Raw genomic sequence first — 18423 nt, 5'->3', positions numbered from 1 at the left:
GGGGGGGCGACGGGCTAAGCCTGCCGAGTCACAGACCCGCACCCCTAGGGCAGACAATACGTTAATAAAGAGAACTGCGGTTTGCCGGCCGTCGGCCGGTTTCATGACTGTTCAGCTGCGCTTCAGGGTCAATGCGAGATGTTAAAGCTCTTCCTGAAGGCTCTCCAGCAGCCAACAAGGCCCACGTCCCGCTCGCGACGGAGCAGGGAGGCTGACGGTGTAGACTCGGATGGTGCCCCCGGGTGACCCTTCGGCATCAAGCAAGAGGAGACGACGAACCCCAAGGCCCCTGGCTTCCCAGAGGGGAACAGGCCGGGGCCCCCTCCCCACCAGAGTGGCAGCTTCCCGAGGACCGGGTGCAGGTCGGCGGCGAGCCCTCTCCTCCAGCAGCCGGCAAGCCCAGCTCCCGCGGAGACCGTGCGCGAGTGAACACAGCTGGGCTCCAACACTGCACACGCAGAGCTCACTCACACACACACACACACACACACACACACAACATAGGCCTTTTTTCCGTTTTGTTTTGTTTTGTTTTGTGACAGTCAGGAAATGCTGATGCTACTGACTTATTTTTCCTCCTAAGTTGTGGCAGGTGCCCCAAGAGCTTGAGACTAAACAGAAAGTACAAAGGATGGGGAAGACCGTGAACGTGGCCAGCCCTGTGGACGCTGAGCCTTGCAAACCCCGTGAGCCCAGGACTTCTTAAATCCACACACCTGAGCTCTCACCACGGCCACTGGCCGTCACCTTTGCTCTCTTTTCAACTACGTCATACACAGTCATTCTGGCTGCAGAAATTCATGGCTAGCGCCACGTCCCTGTGGAAATCAAGTCCCTCTTGGAAGACGCGCGACAGGCAGCCCGTGGCGAGCCGGGGGAGCACGCCGGACGCCCCCTGGGGCTCCGCCACAGCAGAGGCCCTACAAGCTCAAGGAAGGGGTGCGTGCTCAGGGCTCCAGTCACGGGCACCAAGGGTGACAGCGATGGGGAGGCCTCTGCCCACCGCCCTTCTCCCAGCCTCTGTCCCTCCTGTGGCCGCGGGCGGAGCAGCTCCCGAAGAGGCCCGCCCCATACGGACCTGCTCCTCCCGAGCACGGGGCCGACCGGCCCCCCGGGAGCTGCCGGGGACTGCGGAACACCACCACTTGTTTCATCACCAAGTTCCACTTTATTGACACGACAACCTGGAAGGAAAGCTGCATTAGGAGAGCTCGGAGCGGGAGGACGCGGACACACGTGCAGGAATGGAAGTCGCTCTGGAGCCACAGCGGTGGACTGGCACAGGGGTCACCACGTTTTTGTCAAGGGTGTATGCAGACTTACACTGGGCAACTGCTGAACTCGGCAGAACCCTGGCGTGAAGACGCCGGCACCGAGCCCACAGGAAACCCGGCTGCAGGCGGTCGGCTGCCTGAGGCTCTTCCAGCTGGACAGCTCCAACGCCGGGTCCAAACGCGGCACAGGACAAAGAAGTGGGTCTTCTTTCCTTGTTCTAGCAGCAAGCTTGTGGCACAGAGGGGCGTCAGAACACAAAAGGCCTTGTGATCAACGTCCACGCTTTGAAACAACTCTTTCTTCGATCGCGAGGGTCGGTCCTGTTCCAGCGGGCCTCAGTTGGGCCACCTGCAACACAAGGGACCGTGTGAGCCTCCGACCAAGTGCAGGCTGGCAGCCGGCCCATGGGGAGAGGGGCCGGGGTCCCGCGTCCTGCGGAGGGCATGCCTGGCCGGGGTTGCGGGGGGCACCTGGCGTGTGCGTGCCTGCGCACACCTTACTCGTGAGTCTGGGAGAGGAGACAATGTTGGCGCGTGTGCAGCCTGATTCCAGAATGAGCAGAGGACACACCCTCACCGAAGGAAGAACACTGGCCGTCATTGTGACTTCCTAGCTCATGGGGCAGCCATCACCTGTCCTGACACCACACGCTGCGTGCTTCCTATGTGCTGACTCATGCGGCCCCGAGGGCCGGCACCCTCCATATTCTGGGGATCATTCCCACCGTGGCGACTCTGGAAGTTGCCCACTGCCCTCCCTCTGAATGCCCCTCCCCAGGATGCAGGGCACCAGCTCACCAGCCTCTCCAGACCCCTCAAGTGGCCCCTGCATAGATGGTGGTAGATGCTGGCGCCCGGGGTCTGTGCTGACGGACTCCAGCCCTGCCAGCCCCTGCCCCGACTCCTCTGACAAGTGCCCAGTGCTGCAGAAGCCACGGAGCAGGTGGTCACTGCGGGTCTGCATGGTGGTCACACGGGAGCACACGCTCCCTCTCACTGACATGGGGGTGGGGGTGACATCACCCCTGTCCAAGGCCATACACACAGCAGGCCAAAGAGCCGGAAGCCAACCCACAGCCAGCACTGGCACCTCAATCACAGTGTACCCAGAAGCTTTCCTCCCCTCGCATTTCCTACCCAAGTTAATGGCACTAAAATCCGAGCCTGACGTGAGTCAGAGCCCTGAGGATCGTCCCACGGCCCTTACGCACTGCTGCCCTCACCCCAGTTTCAAGTGGCCGCTCCGGGGTTCCCTGGAGTTTCTTAACCGTGTCATTCCCTTGGTGTCTCCAGGAAGAGTGGCAGACTCGTCCTCGGATCGGGAGTGAAAGAGCAGGGACCCCCAAGGGTAAGGGTCCTGTGGCTGGAAGTCCCACCCGGGGCACAGCCTTCCAGTGGCCTTTTTAGTACCCGACTCTTCAACACTACGTGCCTCAAGAATTACCAGCCGTGTGAGAAAAAGAAATCTAAAACAAAAACAAGGGCCAAAGCAAACACAGAAACCTGGAAGAAGAGTCTGTGAAAGAAAAAGAAAAAACGAAATAGAACTACTGCTGGCAAAAGAAATGCTGTAATTACAAAGCAATGAAGAGTCTGCGTTAAACAAAGAAAAGAATCAGAATTCCACAATTTAGAAACCTCAAAATTAAAGACCAGAAAGGAGGGGAGACGAAGCTGGTGAGATCGCCCAGGAAAGATACTAAGAGGGAAAACACAGGACAGTTCCGGAGCTGGAATACGGTGCCTAACCTCCGAGACAAAGGGCAGAGAGCGAAGAGGAGGAGGAGGTCAGAGAAGAAATCCCTGGAGGAAAGCTCCAGGTCTGAGACACAGGAAGCAGCTTCCTGCCGGTGCCGGCCAGGTGGGAAGGCTCCTGGGGCGGCCGGCTTGGGTGGCGCTTCCCACTGCCCTCGGGGTGGGGACTGTCTGACCCACCGGTTGTTCAACCTCCGTGCGTTTGGGTTCTTCTAGCTGTAATTGAGATCCTGTGAGTGAGAGCTACTTTCACACCACTGTGGGGGGGAAGGATGCTTGACATGACTTTTAATCGTTTATTTTTGTTTAATTTTTTAAAGATTTTATTTATTTATGTGAGAGAGAGACAGTGAGAGAGAGCATGAGCGAGGAGAAGGTCAGAGAGAGAAGCAGACTCCCCGTGGAGCTGGGAGCCTGAGGTGGGACTCGATCCCGGGACTCTGGGATCATGACCTGAGCCGAAGGCAGTCGTCCAACCAACTGAGCCACCCAGACGCCCCGACTTTTAATCTTTTAAATTAAATCAAATTTTTTTTATTTTTTTTAATTTATTGAGACTTGTTTTATAGCCTAACGTGATCTATCCTGGACAATGTTCCATGTGCACTGCAAAGAATGTGCATTTTGCTGTTCGGGGATGAAATGTTCTGTATTTATCTGTTAAGTCCATCTGGTCTAATGTATCATTCATTCAAAGAATGTTTCCTGTTTTTTGCCTGGACGATCCATCCACGAGGAAAGGGGAGTGTTAAGCCCCTACACGCCTGAATTACTGTCAACCTCTCCGCATGTGTCAGTCTTTGCTTTGTGTGTCTAGACGTGCCCACGCTGGCTATCCACACATCCACACTCGCACCCTCGCGGGCTGATCCTTTATCGCTACGTAATGTCCTTCCTTTGTTTCTTGTTACAGTTATTTTAAAGTCAATTTTTTTCCAAGAATTGCTACCCCAACTTTTTTCCCGCTTCCATTCTCATGGAAAATCTTTCCCCGTCTCCCACTTTCCGTCTGCGAGTGTCTTTAGATGGGAAGTGAGCCCCTGTAGGCAGCACACAGATGGGTCTCGTTTCTCCATTTCATTCATTCCACCACTTCGTGTCTCTTCATGGGAGCACTCGCACCATCGCATTTTGTGTGTGGACTCCCTGCCACTTTGGTGGTCTCTGGTCTGTCTCTTGCTCTCTTCCCTCGTGACTGACGGCTTTCTTTACTGTTGCTCGTTTTTATCTTTACTTCTTATGTATCTATTGTACCTTTTTGGTCTGTCACAAGCCCACACACGCGTCCGCAGTCCGCAGTCGTCGGTCCTGTTGGCAGGGACGCGAGGTCAAGCACATCCTGAAAGAACGTTTTTAGCTCCTTCGTGCTTTCTGGGCGCCGTCGTGTCTCCGTCTCTTCGTGCGTCCCCTTTCCTTTCCTCGTCTGCCCACTCCTCGTCGGGGCTGTCTCTTCCAGAGAAGTCCTTCAGTACTTCCTGAAAGGCCAGTTTAGTGGTGACGGACTCCCGTAACTCCCGTCTGGGAAACTCCCTCCTCTTCTACTCCGAATGCGGCCGCCGGAAACGGTAGTTGTGGCTGCAGTTTTCCTTTCGGCACTTGGAACAGATGGTGCCCCTCCTGTCCGGCCTGCCAAGTTTCTGCTAAACATCAGCTGACGGTCTTACAGGGTTTCCCTCGCATGCAACTAGGTGCTTCTCTGGCTGCTTTTAAAACTCTGTATCTTACCGTTGACTCTGACACTCTGCTTCCTCTGCACCCTCCTGTGGGCCTGCGGACGTTCGGGTCCACTTAGATGCGTCCTGCCCGGGACCTTGGGATTCCTGAACCTGAACGTCGGTTTCCTTCCCCAGGGAAGTTTTCAGTTATTCCTTCACACGATTTTCTGACCCTTTCCCAGTCTCCTTTCCTCCGGGGACCCCTATAACGTGAACGTCTGTTTGCTTGATGTTGTCCAAGAGATCCCTTAACCCATCCTTATTTGTGGGTGTGTTTTCTGCGAGTCACCATACAATACAGCATTCGGTCCGGACACCACGTTCCGGGATTCCTGTGCGCAGCACACCCCCGCCCCACGCAGTCCGCGCCCTCCTCAGCACCCCCACCAGGCTCACCCACCCCCTACCCCTTCCCTCTAAAACCCTCAGTTTTAAAACATCCCTTTTTCTTCCTATTCAGCTTAGGTGCTTTCTATCACCCTGTCTTCCAGACCGCTGATCCGTCGTCCCGCGTCCCCCAACCTGCGGCTGGTTCCCTCTAGCGCGGTTCTCATTTCAGCCGCAGCATTCTTCAACTGTTTCTCTTATTTTCTCATCGTGGAGGTTCTTCTCTGCAGTCTAGTGGGCGTCCTCATGACCACGACCATCAGACATGCCGCTCACCTCCTTTTATGTTCAACCTACTTGTGTCTGGGGGTCTAATAGGAATCTGTCAAACAGAGCACGTGTCACATTTTTTAAAAATTCTGTTCTGTCAATCTCTTTTGACTGGAGACTTTAATAAATTTAAATTTAAAGTAATTACTGATAAGTAGGGACTTCTGCTACTCTGCATGTTTTCTATGTGCTCTAGAGCTTTTGGTCCTTCCTGTCCTCCATTACTGCCTTTTTCGGTGTTTTAACTGTTTTTTGGTGGATTTTGTTTCGTACAGACACATTTTAATTCTCTTCTCATTTCCTTGTCTGTGTGTATATTCAATAGCTATTATCTTTGTGTTTACTGTGGGGATTACATCTAACACCTTCAAGTTGTAACACTCTAAGTTGAATTTAACCAGTAACTTCAACAGCATCACTCTGCTCTGTGGCTCCTCAGAAGGGTAAAAACTGCCCTGTGACCCAGTAGCTGCACTACTGGGTATTCATCCAAAGGACACAAGCATAGTGATCTGAAGGGGCACCTGCCCCCCAGTGTTTACAGCAGAAATGTCCACAACAGCCCAAATATAGAGGCAAGATGTCCATCGACATATATGGATGAAGTAAGTGCTTATAATGTAGAGTGGGATATAACGCAGCCACCAAGTGAACGCTTGCCATGCGTGAGGGAACGGATGGATAGAGGGTGTCATCCTGAGGGAAATAAGTCAGTCAGAGAAAGACAAATACCACATGATTTCACTTTTATGTGGAACTTAAGACACAAAACAGATGAACACAGGGGAAGGGAGGAAAAAGTAAAACAAAATCAGAGAGGGAGGCAAACCATAAGAGATTCTCACTGCAGGAAACAAACTGAGGGCCGCTGGAGGGGCGGTGGGTGGGGTGGGGGTAACTGGGTGACGGGCGCGAGGAAGGCGCATGAAGTGATGAGCACTGGGCGCTGTACGCAACTGACGAGTCACTGAACTCCACCCCTGAAGCTAAAAATACAGCCTACATTAATTAAATTGCATTTTTAAAAAATCAAAAAAACAAAACTCTGCTCTGATACAGTGCCACACTACCGTGTGACTTAAGTCACAATCCACATTTTTATACACTATATGCCCAGTAACATATATTGTTAATTGAATTTTTATGTGTTTGTCTTTCAAATCATGTAGAAACTAAAAGGTGTAGCAGGAAACCAGAACTGTAGTGCTGGCCATGTAACTGCCCGAGCATTTGCCTTGCGTTGTCTTCACAAGGCTTTGGAGTCTGGCCCAGGGTCCCTTCATTTCATCCTGCGGGTCTCCCTTCGGCGCTTCCTGCAGGCAGGTCTTGTGGGGATGGCTCCTCCTTCTCGGCTCACACTCCTCAGGGAATGTCCTCATTTCCCTCTTATTTTTTTTTCATCCACATGCTTTTATTTTTATTCAACTACAAGCAAACAGCAGAATTAACACAACATTCCACAACTCCTCCAGACTGGCTTTTCCTACCAGATGAAGAGGGGCCAGTGTAACAAGGCACAGACTTCAGGATTTCTGACAACCTCTTACCCAGCCCTCGGCTCATCTAGATGGCCTGGCCTTAACCTCCTGCTTCTTCCAGTCCTGCTCTTTAGAGGAGCTGGAGCAGGACACTGAACCCTGCCCCCACCGGTAACCAGTCTGAGGAGTACCACACTGGGGGGTAGGAGACCTGCCAATCTCTATGGTGAGAGACACAGCCATGAAAACATGGTACAGAAGTGCCATTATCCGCAATTCAGGACTCAGGTTCCCAAAGGCAGAGGAAATGAATCCTTTTTGTTTGTTTATTTATTTATTTATGACCGTTCTTAAAGACTCTTTGGTGCTCTGCTCTATTGCTGTAGACCAGGGTTTTTACCTGAAATTTTTCTTCTTTAAATTCTGGGTTGCTATTCTTATGTTAACAATTTGATGACCACATCCTAATATCAGAATATCCCCCCAAATGGAGTTCAAATTAGATCAAAACATAAATTGGGATGTGACTATCCAGGGTTATAAAAGATAGGCATAAGGAAGAATCACCCTAAGCCAGGATCTCAGTGCTCAAGCCTCACCTGTAACTACGTGTATCAGTGACCTTGAGAGCACTGCTTGAGACCTCTGGGACTCTGTTCCCTAACATTCCCCTCCTTCCCAGACAGCTGCTCACAGACCTGGAGCACAGTCACCCCACTCTCATCACACATGTCAGCCACTGGGGACCTGAGCTGGAACTTTTTGTGAAAGACCCCACTTTGAATTTGCCATGGCAGTCTCTGATCAGTTGCTGAGAACGGACTTGTCAAACGTCAGTGGCCCATCCTGCTCGTAAACCAACCAGACGGAATGCTGAAGGCCTGTGCCCTTGAGAGACTCAGAGCCAATGTAACTGGAGAGAGTTGTGTCACTGCTGATGGCACCGCCCTTCATACTGACCACCAGAAATGGTGCCACTCCCTGTATTTGGGGTCCTTCCTGCAGGGAGCATATGGATCTGTCATGACCAAGGTGTAGTGTGTACCTGCATCAAGGCCAACCCTCGCAACAGCGGTGGGCCAGCTCTTAACCTGGGTGGGCATCAGCACTCTGCCCAGCTCACTGATCCCCGCCCCAGCATATCCTGCAGATGCTGTGACCACTTGCCCATTTCCTGCAGGCTCAAAGACATGGACCACTTGCTGAGGTCCACCGGCATTGTGGGGCCAAGCTGGGCAGACAGCAGTGAAGTCACAGGAGCAAGGTACAGGCCTGCAGCACTGCCTCTGATTGACCTGCAAACCGTCTCCCTCATTTCTGAAGGACAGTTTGGCCAGGTACTGAATTTTTAGTGCAGTTTTCTTCTTTCTGTGCTTTGAGTATATCAACCCACTGCCTTCTAGCCTCTGAGGTTTTGGATGAGAAACTGGTGATGATTATTGACAATCTCTTGTATCTAATGAGTCACTTCTCTCTTGCTTCAAGATTTTCTCTTTGTCTCTGGCCCATAACAATTTGATTGTGATGCACTTTGGCAAGGGTTGAGTTAATTCTAATTAGTTTGTTGAGCTTCCTGGATTTGTAGGTTCATGTCTTTCATCAAATTTGGCAAGTTTTCAACCATTATTCCTTTGAATATTCTTTTTACCTCTTCTCATTCTGTGACTCCCACAATGCATATCATACAATTGCTTGCTGATACCATACGAGTCCCTTCAACCTCTGTTCACTTTTCTTCACTCATCATTTTTTGTTTCCCGGGTTTAAAAATTTCAATTGCCCCATCTTCAAGTTCACAGATTCTTTCTCTGCTGCTCAAATGTGCTTCTGAACCCTTCTAGAGAGTATTTCGTTTCAGTCACTATAGTTCCCAGCTCCAGATACCTTCTTGGTTCTTTCCGCAATCTTTATTTCTTTATATCTTTTTGTGTTTTCAGTTTGTTCACTGTTTTCCTTTGTCCATGTCTTCTTATAGCTCTTCGAAAATCTTTAAGTCTTATCTATTAAATATGACATCTGGGCTTCTTCAGGGACAGTTTCTGTCCATTTATTTTGTCCCTTGGAGTGGGTCATGCTTACATACTTCTTTGAATGCCTTGTGATTCTGTTGTTGTTGCAAACTGGACGTCATAAAAATTGAATCATACTGTTCTACCTCTAGAAATCACATTCCTCCCATCTCCTTATGCCTGCTGTTTGTTGTTGTGTGTCTGCTGGAGACCAGCCTGAGGCAAAAGCCTAAGGTCCTCTCACATCATCTCTGACCTCCATTTTTTCCTTGCCACACATGGTGGCTTTTTAGATACCCCTGAATGGACAGCTGTTTTTGAATGTCCTGATCCTTAAGTGTCTGGCTCCCACCAGAGCAAGAAGTTGGTGGTGATGGTGGGGGGTGCCTACTATCATGCGTTGCCCCATTCAATGCTACGAGAGCCACTTCAGCCAGTGGAGACTGACACGATGGTGGCCAGCCTCTATGCCTGCATCTCAGCAACCAAAACCAGCAGCCACTACACAAGAGCCTGATGCTTGGACAAGGTCCTCATTGTTTACTCTGGCTCCAGCAAGGTGCCCCAGGACTGTGTGCATGGCTCTCTGCCATGGGGCTGGAGGACGGGCAGCCAGAAATGATGGAAATTAACCACAACTTGCCAGCCAAGCTATCCACTGGAAGCTGCAAGTCTTCAGTCTCCACCTTGTTCCAAAACAATTCCTTCAAGCAGTTTCTGGCAATACAATTGTCTAGGTGGAGAGACAGATTCCTGGTACTTCCTATGCCCTCTCTTCCCTGAGATGACGGCCCTCCCATTAATTTTTGAATGCAGTACTGTTACTATGCTTTCTGAAAGGGATTTTGACTTCCTCAATAAATATTTAGAATAGATTAATTTCCAAGTGGAAGACTTTTGCTATTTATTTTTCGGTTGTTGATTTCTAGTTATTTTTTTGTGTACAGAAAATACAGCATGTGTGGTTTCTACTTTTCACTAAATTAACTGAGATTTACTTTGGAGTCTAACACATGGTTAGATTTCTGAACTGTCCTTTTGTGGAAAATAACATAAACAAAAGGGCATACACTGCTCTGTATATTTCCATCAGAATAAGCTTGTTAAAGTGTTGTTCAAATGCATGTCACTATTGCTGGTCTATATGACCTATTCATTTCTGGTAGCTATGTGTTAATTAATACTCCCTATCATCGGGACTATTTTTCCTTACATTTTCCTCATCGTTTTGACTCACGACACCAGGTACATAACAGGTCTGATGGACGCTCATGTACCTATCATCTATTCATCCATCCAGCACCTTCTTCCAGCACATATCCTACATTTTACACACACGTGAACTTCTATTTTTCTAAAACATCAAGATCTGTTACAATTCTATCTGCTCTCTTAAGCAAGATAAGAAATTTAGTTTGTCCTTACTTTTCTTTTTGTCTTATTCCCCAGAAACACTCATCACGTTCTCCTTGTGATCTGGGATTTCAGTCAATTGTTTTCGCATATTTGTTTTTCTTACAGTTAATAACTGTTTAGCAATAAAGGCATTTTACTAATTTCTTAGTTCATCACTGTTTCTCATAGCCCATGTAGCTGTTTTAGATGAAGTGCTCATTTTGCTACAGCATACCCATTTTCTGTTGTAAAGGATCTGGGAGTCAACATTTTCTGATTCCCGAAAATGTGTTCATTTTTCCTCTTATGGTAGAATGTTAACTTGGCTGATTATAGGTTTCTGGACTCAAAATCATTTTTCTATAAAGCAAAGCAGGAAGTGACATGATGCCTGGAGAAGGTTCTGGAGGGGGGAGAACTGAAGATGCTCACCAGTAAGGGGCAGTGTTCTGCAGCTGCGACACTGAGCAACGAGGAGCAGCTGAGGACAGGGGCACCTGGCCCAGGCTACAAGCACGGTCACTTTGTCCACGAGTAGGTGAAGAGACAGATATTACCTCCGTTATTAAGGATTCATCCACTTCTCATTGTATTTGGTTATGAATCTAGATGGTGCACAGATGCTTGGGGGAGAACAAATGTGGCTAAAGGAATGGACAGAAAGCATAGCTGCCAGCTGTGACTGTGGATAAGGAGGAAGTGCTGGACGGCTAGGGATGGGGGGGGAGTGCAGGACCTGGAAAGCAGTGAAGCACGGACAATGACCTCTGGACAGGACCAAGAGTTCGCTGAGGTCAAGGAGCATAAATTTAAGGTAGGACCAGGAAGCATGACTGTGGGTCTTTCTCTAGCCACATCCCAAATGCAGAGGATTGGATTTAACCAAATAAACACAGTAAAATGAGAAAGGTAAAGCAGTTGAGAGTACATATAAGGAAGTCACTTTGATCGTTAACCACCGAGGAGAAACAGTAAAGTGAGGACAAGAAGGGGTGTGAGGCCCACTGAAGGGCAGTCGGACCAGTGGACTGGGGGATCCTGATCTGCCCAAAGGAACATGTGGGTCTGGACACACTGTGCTGGGTGGCTGGAGTGTGTCTGAAACTGAAGTCATGGAGTGGTTGAGCTACTGGGAATGGTGGCCAAGGTGGAAAGCCACACTGCTGGGATGGCAGGTCAAGGCATTGTCATCAGGGAAGACTATCCACAGGCTACTGAAATCGCTAAAAGTTATTACAATACTCATGGTGGGAAGAGTGCCAGGGAGCCAGGAGCCAAAATCTTGAATCTGAAGGACAATGGCAGGGTAGGTGGTAAGGTTGGATGACAGGAGATTTAAAGTATGTAATTTTACTACTTTGCCAAAATGGCCAAAGAAATACATTTAGTCCCCCATGCTCTTGTGGAGCTTCCCCTTCCCCTGTCTAGAGGAATGTGCCCTTCATGTCACCTTCATCTGGACAGGCCTTTTTAGCTGCCTTGATGAACAGAACTGGGTAGCAGAGCTGATGAATGACTTGTGAGGCTAGTTCACAAAAGGTGACACGGCCTCTGCCTGGGTCTTTAGCTCTCGGGTATCCAGCTACCACGCTGGGAAGAAGCTGAAACTAGTCCCCAGGGACTAGCAGAGAGGCTCCTGTGGAGAGAAACTGACATCCCTGGCCAAGAGGCAGCATAAGCCAGAAATGTGAATGACTAGGACTTCGCAGAACATCATGTCTCCCAACTGGGGCCCAGCCACAATGGAGCAGAGACAGGCCGTGCTGGGCCTGTGAGCACACTAGCTGTATGTTTTACACCACTAAGGCCTGGGATAGCTCATTAGGTAGTTCTACCTACTGGCAGAACAGTCTGGAAGCAGGGATGAGAATCATGAAGGTACAGGAGCAACAGCTACATGAAGGGACTGCCGTGTTTGCCAGAGCAAGGTAAGGGGACAGCCAGAGAAGAGGCCACAACAGGGGACAGGCACAGGGGACTTCACTGTCCATAGACATGGGACTGCAGAAGTCCCACTGAGGGCACGATGGAGGCACGGAATATGGTGGCAGCAGTAGCCATATTAAGAAAAGTGCGAATTCCAGATACGACGTGGTCTTTTGTGGTTCCACACATCATTGCTCCCAACAGACTGTCAGGGCTTGGGGAGGTGCAGACGTCAAGGACGATGCCTGGGTTTCTATGCGAATAATGACTCCCCAAATGAGGAAGGCAGGAAGAAGGAAATGGCGAAGATATCTGCCATATACGTGAACATCAAAGACTTAATACCCATAATATAAAAAAGGCCAAATCAATATTAAAAAAATCACCCAAGATTTAGCCCGATATGAATGTGTAGATCACAAAGAGAAATACAAATGGCCAATAAGTGTATGAAAAAGATAAGCTTCACTAGTACTCAGAGAAATGCAAATTAAAGTGTTGTTCTTTTTTGACCATAGACTAAGGGCCAAAAATCTGCATACAGTGAAAAGTGGAGTGGTCAAGGCTCTTGTGTGCAGTGGGAACTGACCAGGCAGAGGGGCAGGGGAGATGGTGACCTCACGTCAGAGGGTAACATGAAACACCCAGTAGCCCACAGCTCTCAGTGAGCACAAGCAGGCAGTTCCAACCCTACACACTGTACGGAGTCAATCAGGGTTTCTGGCCACGAGAATGCTGAATCAAGAAACACTTTGTGTCTTTGGGTCCCTCTCAAATAATTGTTTTCCAATTCAAGTAACTGTCTTTCTTAACAAGACAGAAATGCAGGAAATGCCCAGTCTCTTGTAGTTTCATCCCCACCTTGAACACAACCACTGTTAGTCAGTCTGATGCATCTGTTTAATTCACGTCTCAATTTTAGGCTCCTCGCTTTTTCTCTCTCTTTTTTTTTTTTTTAAATTTTTTAAAGATTTTGCTTTGAGAGAGTGAGAGAGGAGAGAGCAGAAGCACCCTAGCAGGGGAGGGGCATACGGCGAGAGCAGCGGACCCCTCGCTGAGTGTGGAGCCCGATGTGGGGCTCAATCCCAGGAGGTAAAGGCAGATGCTTGACCGACTAAGCCACTCAGGCACCCTCTTTTTTTTTTACCCCCAGCTTTACTGAGGTATGATTGACAAATAAAAACCTGTATATGTTTAAGGCATACAGCATGGTGTTTTAATGTAGCTAACCCTGTGTAAGAATTGCCGGGATCAATCTAACCCTTCTATCGCTTCATGTAAGCACTACTTGTGTGTGTGGAGTGAGAACACTCAAGACCCATTCTACTCTCACCAAATTCCAAGTATACATTATTTTTAGTCTACTTACTGTGCCGCACATCAGAGGTCTCGAATTTATTCCCCTTGTAGCTGAGTATCTGTACACTTCAGCCAACACCTCCCATTTCCTTAACCAGAAGCCCCTGGCAGCTACCATTCTACGGTTTCTCTACGGTTGACTTTTTCAGATTACACATACAAGTGATGCCATGAAATATTTGTCTTTCTATGTCTGGCTTATTTCACTTGGCAGAGCATACCCTGAGATCACCCCCACTGTCAAAAATGCCAGGATTTCCTTTTTTATGGCTGGATATTGCTTGTGTATATGTACCACAATTTCTTGATCTGTTCATCTGCTGATAACTTAGGTTATTTCCACATTGGCTACTGCGAAAAATACCACAATGAACACTGCAGGGCAGATATTTCTTCAAGACCCTGATTTCCTTTCCTCCAGGTGTATACGTCCAGAGGAGGACTGCTGGACCACAGTTCCATTTTTAGAGGAACTGCCGTACTGTTTTCCACAGTGGCTTTCTCCATTTACACTCCATCAATGGTGCACAAGAGCTCCTCATCAGTGCTTCTTCTCTCTTGTCTTTTTGATGACGGTCATTCTAACAGGTATGAGGTGTTATCCCACTGTGGTTCTGATTTGTACTTCAATGATGATTAGTGATACTGAGCACCTTTACATGTACCTGTTGGCCACCTGTGAGCCTTCTGTGGAGAAATGTCTGTTCAAGCTCCTTTGCTCCTTTTTCAATTGGGTTATTTAGGAATTTTCTTTCTTTTTTTTTTTTTTTAAACTATTGAGTTATAATAGTTCCTTTTATATTTTAGGTATTAACCTCTTATCAGATACATGGTTTGAAAATATTTTCTCCCATTCCATAGATGGTCTTTTCATTTTGTTCACCATTTCCTTTGCCATGCAGAAGCTTTTTAGTTTGATATAGTCCCACTTGTGTATTTTTGCTGTTCTTGCCTATGCTTTTGGAGTCATATCAAAAAATCATTTCCAAGACCGATGTCAAGGAAGTTATTCCCTATATTTTCTTTTGGGAATTTTACAGTTTTGGGTCTTATGTTCAAGTCTTTAATGCACTTTTGTGTAAATTAAGGGTCCAATTTCGTTCTTATGCATGTGGATATGCAGTTTTCCAAACATTATTTATTGAAGAGACTGTCCCTTTCTCCATGGTGTTCGTGGAGCCCCTGTTGAAGACTGGTTGACCGTACATTTGAGGTTTTATTTCTGGGCTCTCTATTCTGTTTTATCGACCTATGAGTCTATTTTTGTGCAAGTACCAAATTATTTTGATTACTTTAGCTTTGTAACACAGTTTGAAATCAAGAAATGTGACACCCTTACCTTTGTTGTTCTATCTCAAAATCGCTTTGGGTTTGGGGGTATTTTGTGGCTCTATGCAGATTTTAAGGTTGTTTATCCCATTTCTGTGAAAAATGCTTATATTAAAATTTTCATAGGGATTGCACTGAGCATGTGGATTGCTTTGGGTAGTATGAATATTTTAACAATACTCTTCCAATCTATGAACACAAACTATCTTTCCACTTACTTGTGTCTTCAATTTCTTCCATCAGTGTTTCATAATTTTCATTATACAGATCTTTTATTTCCTTGGGAAAATTTATTTCTAAATATTTTATTCTTTTTAATGCTACTATAATTAGAATTCTTTTCCTAATTATTTTTCTGGATAGCCTGCTGTTAGTGTATAGAAATGCAATTGATTTTTTTATATTGAACCTGTATCCTGCAACTTTACTGAATTCACTTACTAGTCATTTTCTGACAGAGTCTTCAGATCTTCTATGTAGGAGATTGTGACGTCAAACGGGTCTTACCTCCTCCTTTCCTTTTTTCTTTTTTTTTTTTTAAACATTTTTATTTATTTATTTGACAGAGAGAGATCACAAGTAGGCAGAGGCAGGCAGAGAGAGAGGGGGAAGCAGACTCCCTGCTGAGCAGAGAGCCTCATGCGGGACTCGATCCCAGGACCCTGAGATCATGACCTGAGCCGAAGGCAGGGGCTTAACCCACTGAGCCCCCCAGCACCCCCCACCACCTTTTTTTATTTTTTTTTTTAACGATTTCCCTCCTCCTTTTCAATTTGGATGCCTTTTATTTCTTTTTCTTGCCTAACTGCTCTGGCTAGAATTTCCAGTACTATGCCACACAGAAGTAGTGAGAGTGGGCATCCTGCTCTTGTTCCTGATCTTAGAGAAAGAGCTTTCAACACTGCATCATTGTACATGATACCAGCTATGGGTTGGTCATTTGTGGCCTTCATTAAGTTGAGGCTCACTCTCTTTATGTTTACTTTGTTGACAGCTTCAACCATGAAAGGATGATAAAGTCTGTAAACATATAAAGAAAATATTAAGACAACTAAAGGGAAAGTAGACAGCAATATAACAATTGCAGGGGAGTCCAATACCCCACTTTCAACAATGGGTGCATCATCCAAATACAAAGCAATAAGGACACACTTTAGGCCAGACGGACTGGACAGACATCTGTAACAGACGAATACACTCTTTTCAAGCATTCAAGAATGTTCCTCAGGGTAGATCATATGTTGGGCTATAAAACAAGTCTTAAAAATTTAACAAGACTGATGGGCACCTGCGTAGCTCAGTTAGTTAAGTATCCACCTCTTGATTTCAGCTCAGGTCATATCTCAGGGTTGTGAGATCGAGCCAACTCATTGGGCTTCATGCTTGGTGTGGAGGCTGCTTGAGATTCTTTCCCCCCTCTCTGTCCCTCACTCTCCTAAGTTAACAAGACTGAAATTGTATCAAGTATAGTTTCTGATCCCAATGGTATGAAACTTGAAATCTGTAAGAAGAAAAGTGGAAAATTCATAAATCTGTAGAAATTGAAAAACACATTTGTGAACAACCAATAGGTCAAGGAAGAAATCAAAAGGTATCTTGATACAGACACAAACAGAATACAACATACAAAAACTAATGGGATGCAAAAATAATAGGATGCAACCAAAGCAGTTCTAAGAGGGATGTTTATGGCAATAAATGACTATGTCAGAAGAAAGAGACATCTCAAATAAACCACCTGACTTTCCAGGTCAAGGAACTAGAAAAAGATCATACTAAGCCCAAAGATAGTAGAAGGAAGGAAATAAAAAATATTTAAAAAACATTGAGACAAGAAAGAGATAACAAAAATAAATGAAATTAAATTGGTTTTTTGAAAAGATATACAAAATTGACAAACCTTGAGCTAGACTGCCCAAGAGAAAAAGATAGATGGCTCAAATCAAATTACAAAGAGAATAAATTAAAACTGATACGACAGACACATCCACACCCAAAACTGGATGACATAGAAGAAACAGATAAATTCCGAGACATACAACCTATGGAGACTGAATCATGATGAGGCAGATCATCTGTACAGACCAATAAATGAGAAAGGAGATTGAGTCGGTAATTAAAAAGTTCCCAACAAATGAAAAGTCCAGGACCAGATGGCGTCGCTGGTGAATCCTACCAAACATTTAAAGAATTAACGCCAGTCCTTCCCAACTCTTCCAAAAACACTGAAGGGTCACGTCCAAACTCATTCTATGAGGCCAGCAATCCCTGATATCAAAACCAGACAAGGGGGCGCCTGGGTGGCTCAGTGGGTTAAGCCGCTGCCTTCGGCTCAGGTCATGATCCCAGGGTCCTGGGATCGAGTCCCGCATCGGGCTCCCTGCTCAGCAGGGAGCCTGCTTCCTTCTCTCTCTTTCTGCCTGCCTCTCAGTGTACTTGTAATTTCTCTCTGTCAAATAAATAAATAAAATTTAAAAAAAAAAACAAACAAAAACCAGACAAGGACACTATATGAGAACCATAGGCCAACAGCCCTGATGAACAATGATGCAAAAATCCTTGACAAAATATTAGCAAACCAAATTCAACAGAATGTTAACACGTCATACACCATGACCCATGTGACCATAACACCACCATGACCAGTGGTATTTATCCCTTGGAAGGAAGGAGGGTTCAACACATGCAGATCAATCAACACGACAAATTAACAGAACGAAGGATAAAGAATCCTACGTCCATCTCAGTCGACGCAGAAGCAGCATTTGACAAAACTCAAAATTCAACATCCTCCCTCTTCCCAAAGATTCCAATATATTAGATCATGAAGTGTCTTCCCAATAATCAAAGAAATGTGAAAGATTTAATTATGAGTGATATATTGTTTTCTTTTTTTTTTTTTTTTTTTTAAGATTTATTTTATTTATTTATTTGACAGAGATCACAAGTCGGCGAGAGGCAGGCAGAGAGGGAGGAGGAAGCAGGCTCCCCGCAGAGCAGAGAGCCCGATGCGGGACTCAATCCCAGGACCCTGAGACTATGACCTGAGCTGAAGGCAGCGGCTTAATCCACCGAGCCACCCAGGCGCCCCTATTGTTTTATTTTCATTTTCAAATTGATACGTGGACATTTCACCCCAGCCAGACTAGGCTGCAGAGGTGACTGACTCACAAAACAAGATCACGGAACCTTACCGTAAACACTGCCTCCTCAAACAAGAGACTGAGCGAACTCAAGGACTGAATCGAGCTTGCTAATGACAACGAACATTTGACTGACAAGCTGCAGTGCAGATATTATAAAGGGGAGAACGATTTTCACGGCGGTCTACTCTTTTCATCTAAGGGATGAAAACTTCATTTCAAAGTTATAAAAATAAGCAGCAAAGAAATGAAACTTCTAGAAGCAACAGTGGTCTCAAACGAGCACAAATGAAAGGGACAGAATGTTGACAGACAGGGACACTGTAAGTGGAATGAAACAAATCTATTTCTTTTTCTTTTCTTTTTTTTTTTTTAAAGATTTT

At 46.5% G+C, this 18423-nt stretch overlaps 1 protein-coding gene and 1 pseudogene across 5 annotated transcripts in view; both read right to left on the bottom strand.

Annotated features, from left to right (window-relative positions):
* Positions 1 to 1136: 1136 nt before the first annotated feature.
* The window catches only part of FAM120B (family with sequence similarity 120 member B), an 88815-nt gene continuing 71528 nt past the window's right edge, over positions 1137 to 18423 (bottom strand). For 2 of the 5 annotated variants that reach the window (XM_059401475.1, XM_059401476.1), the window contains one exon: positions 1142 to 1623. In XM_059401475.1, coding sequence (XP_059257458.1) covers positions 1611 to 1623 — 13 coding nt within the window. In that variant the 3' untranslated portion in view covers positions 1142 to 1610. Of the gene's footprint in view, positions 1624 to 18423 lie in introns of all 5 variants that reach the window. The other 3 variants (XM_059401472.1, XM_059401473.1, XM_059401474.1) reach the window with 3 other exon arrangements.
* Positions 6144 to 9852, bottom strand: LOC132017545 (phosphatidylethanolamine-binding protein 1-like; annotated as a pseudogene).

This window comes from Mustela nigripes, chromosome 5 (genome assembly GCF_022355385.1).
Source record: "Mustela nigripes isolate SB6536 chromosome 5, MUSNIG.SB6536, whole genome shotgun sequence".
Taxonomy (NCBI): Eukaryota; Metazoa; Chordata; class Mammalia; order Carnivora; family Mustelidae; genus Mustela; species Mustela nigripes.
Note: the sequence above shows the minus strand (reverse complement) of the source record. Positions and strands in the feature narration are given on the sequence as shown.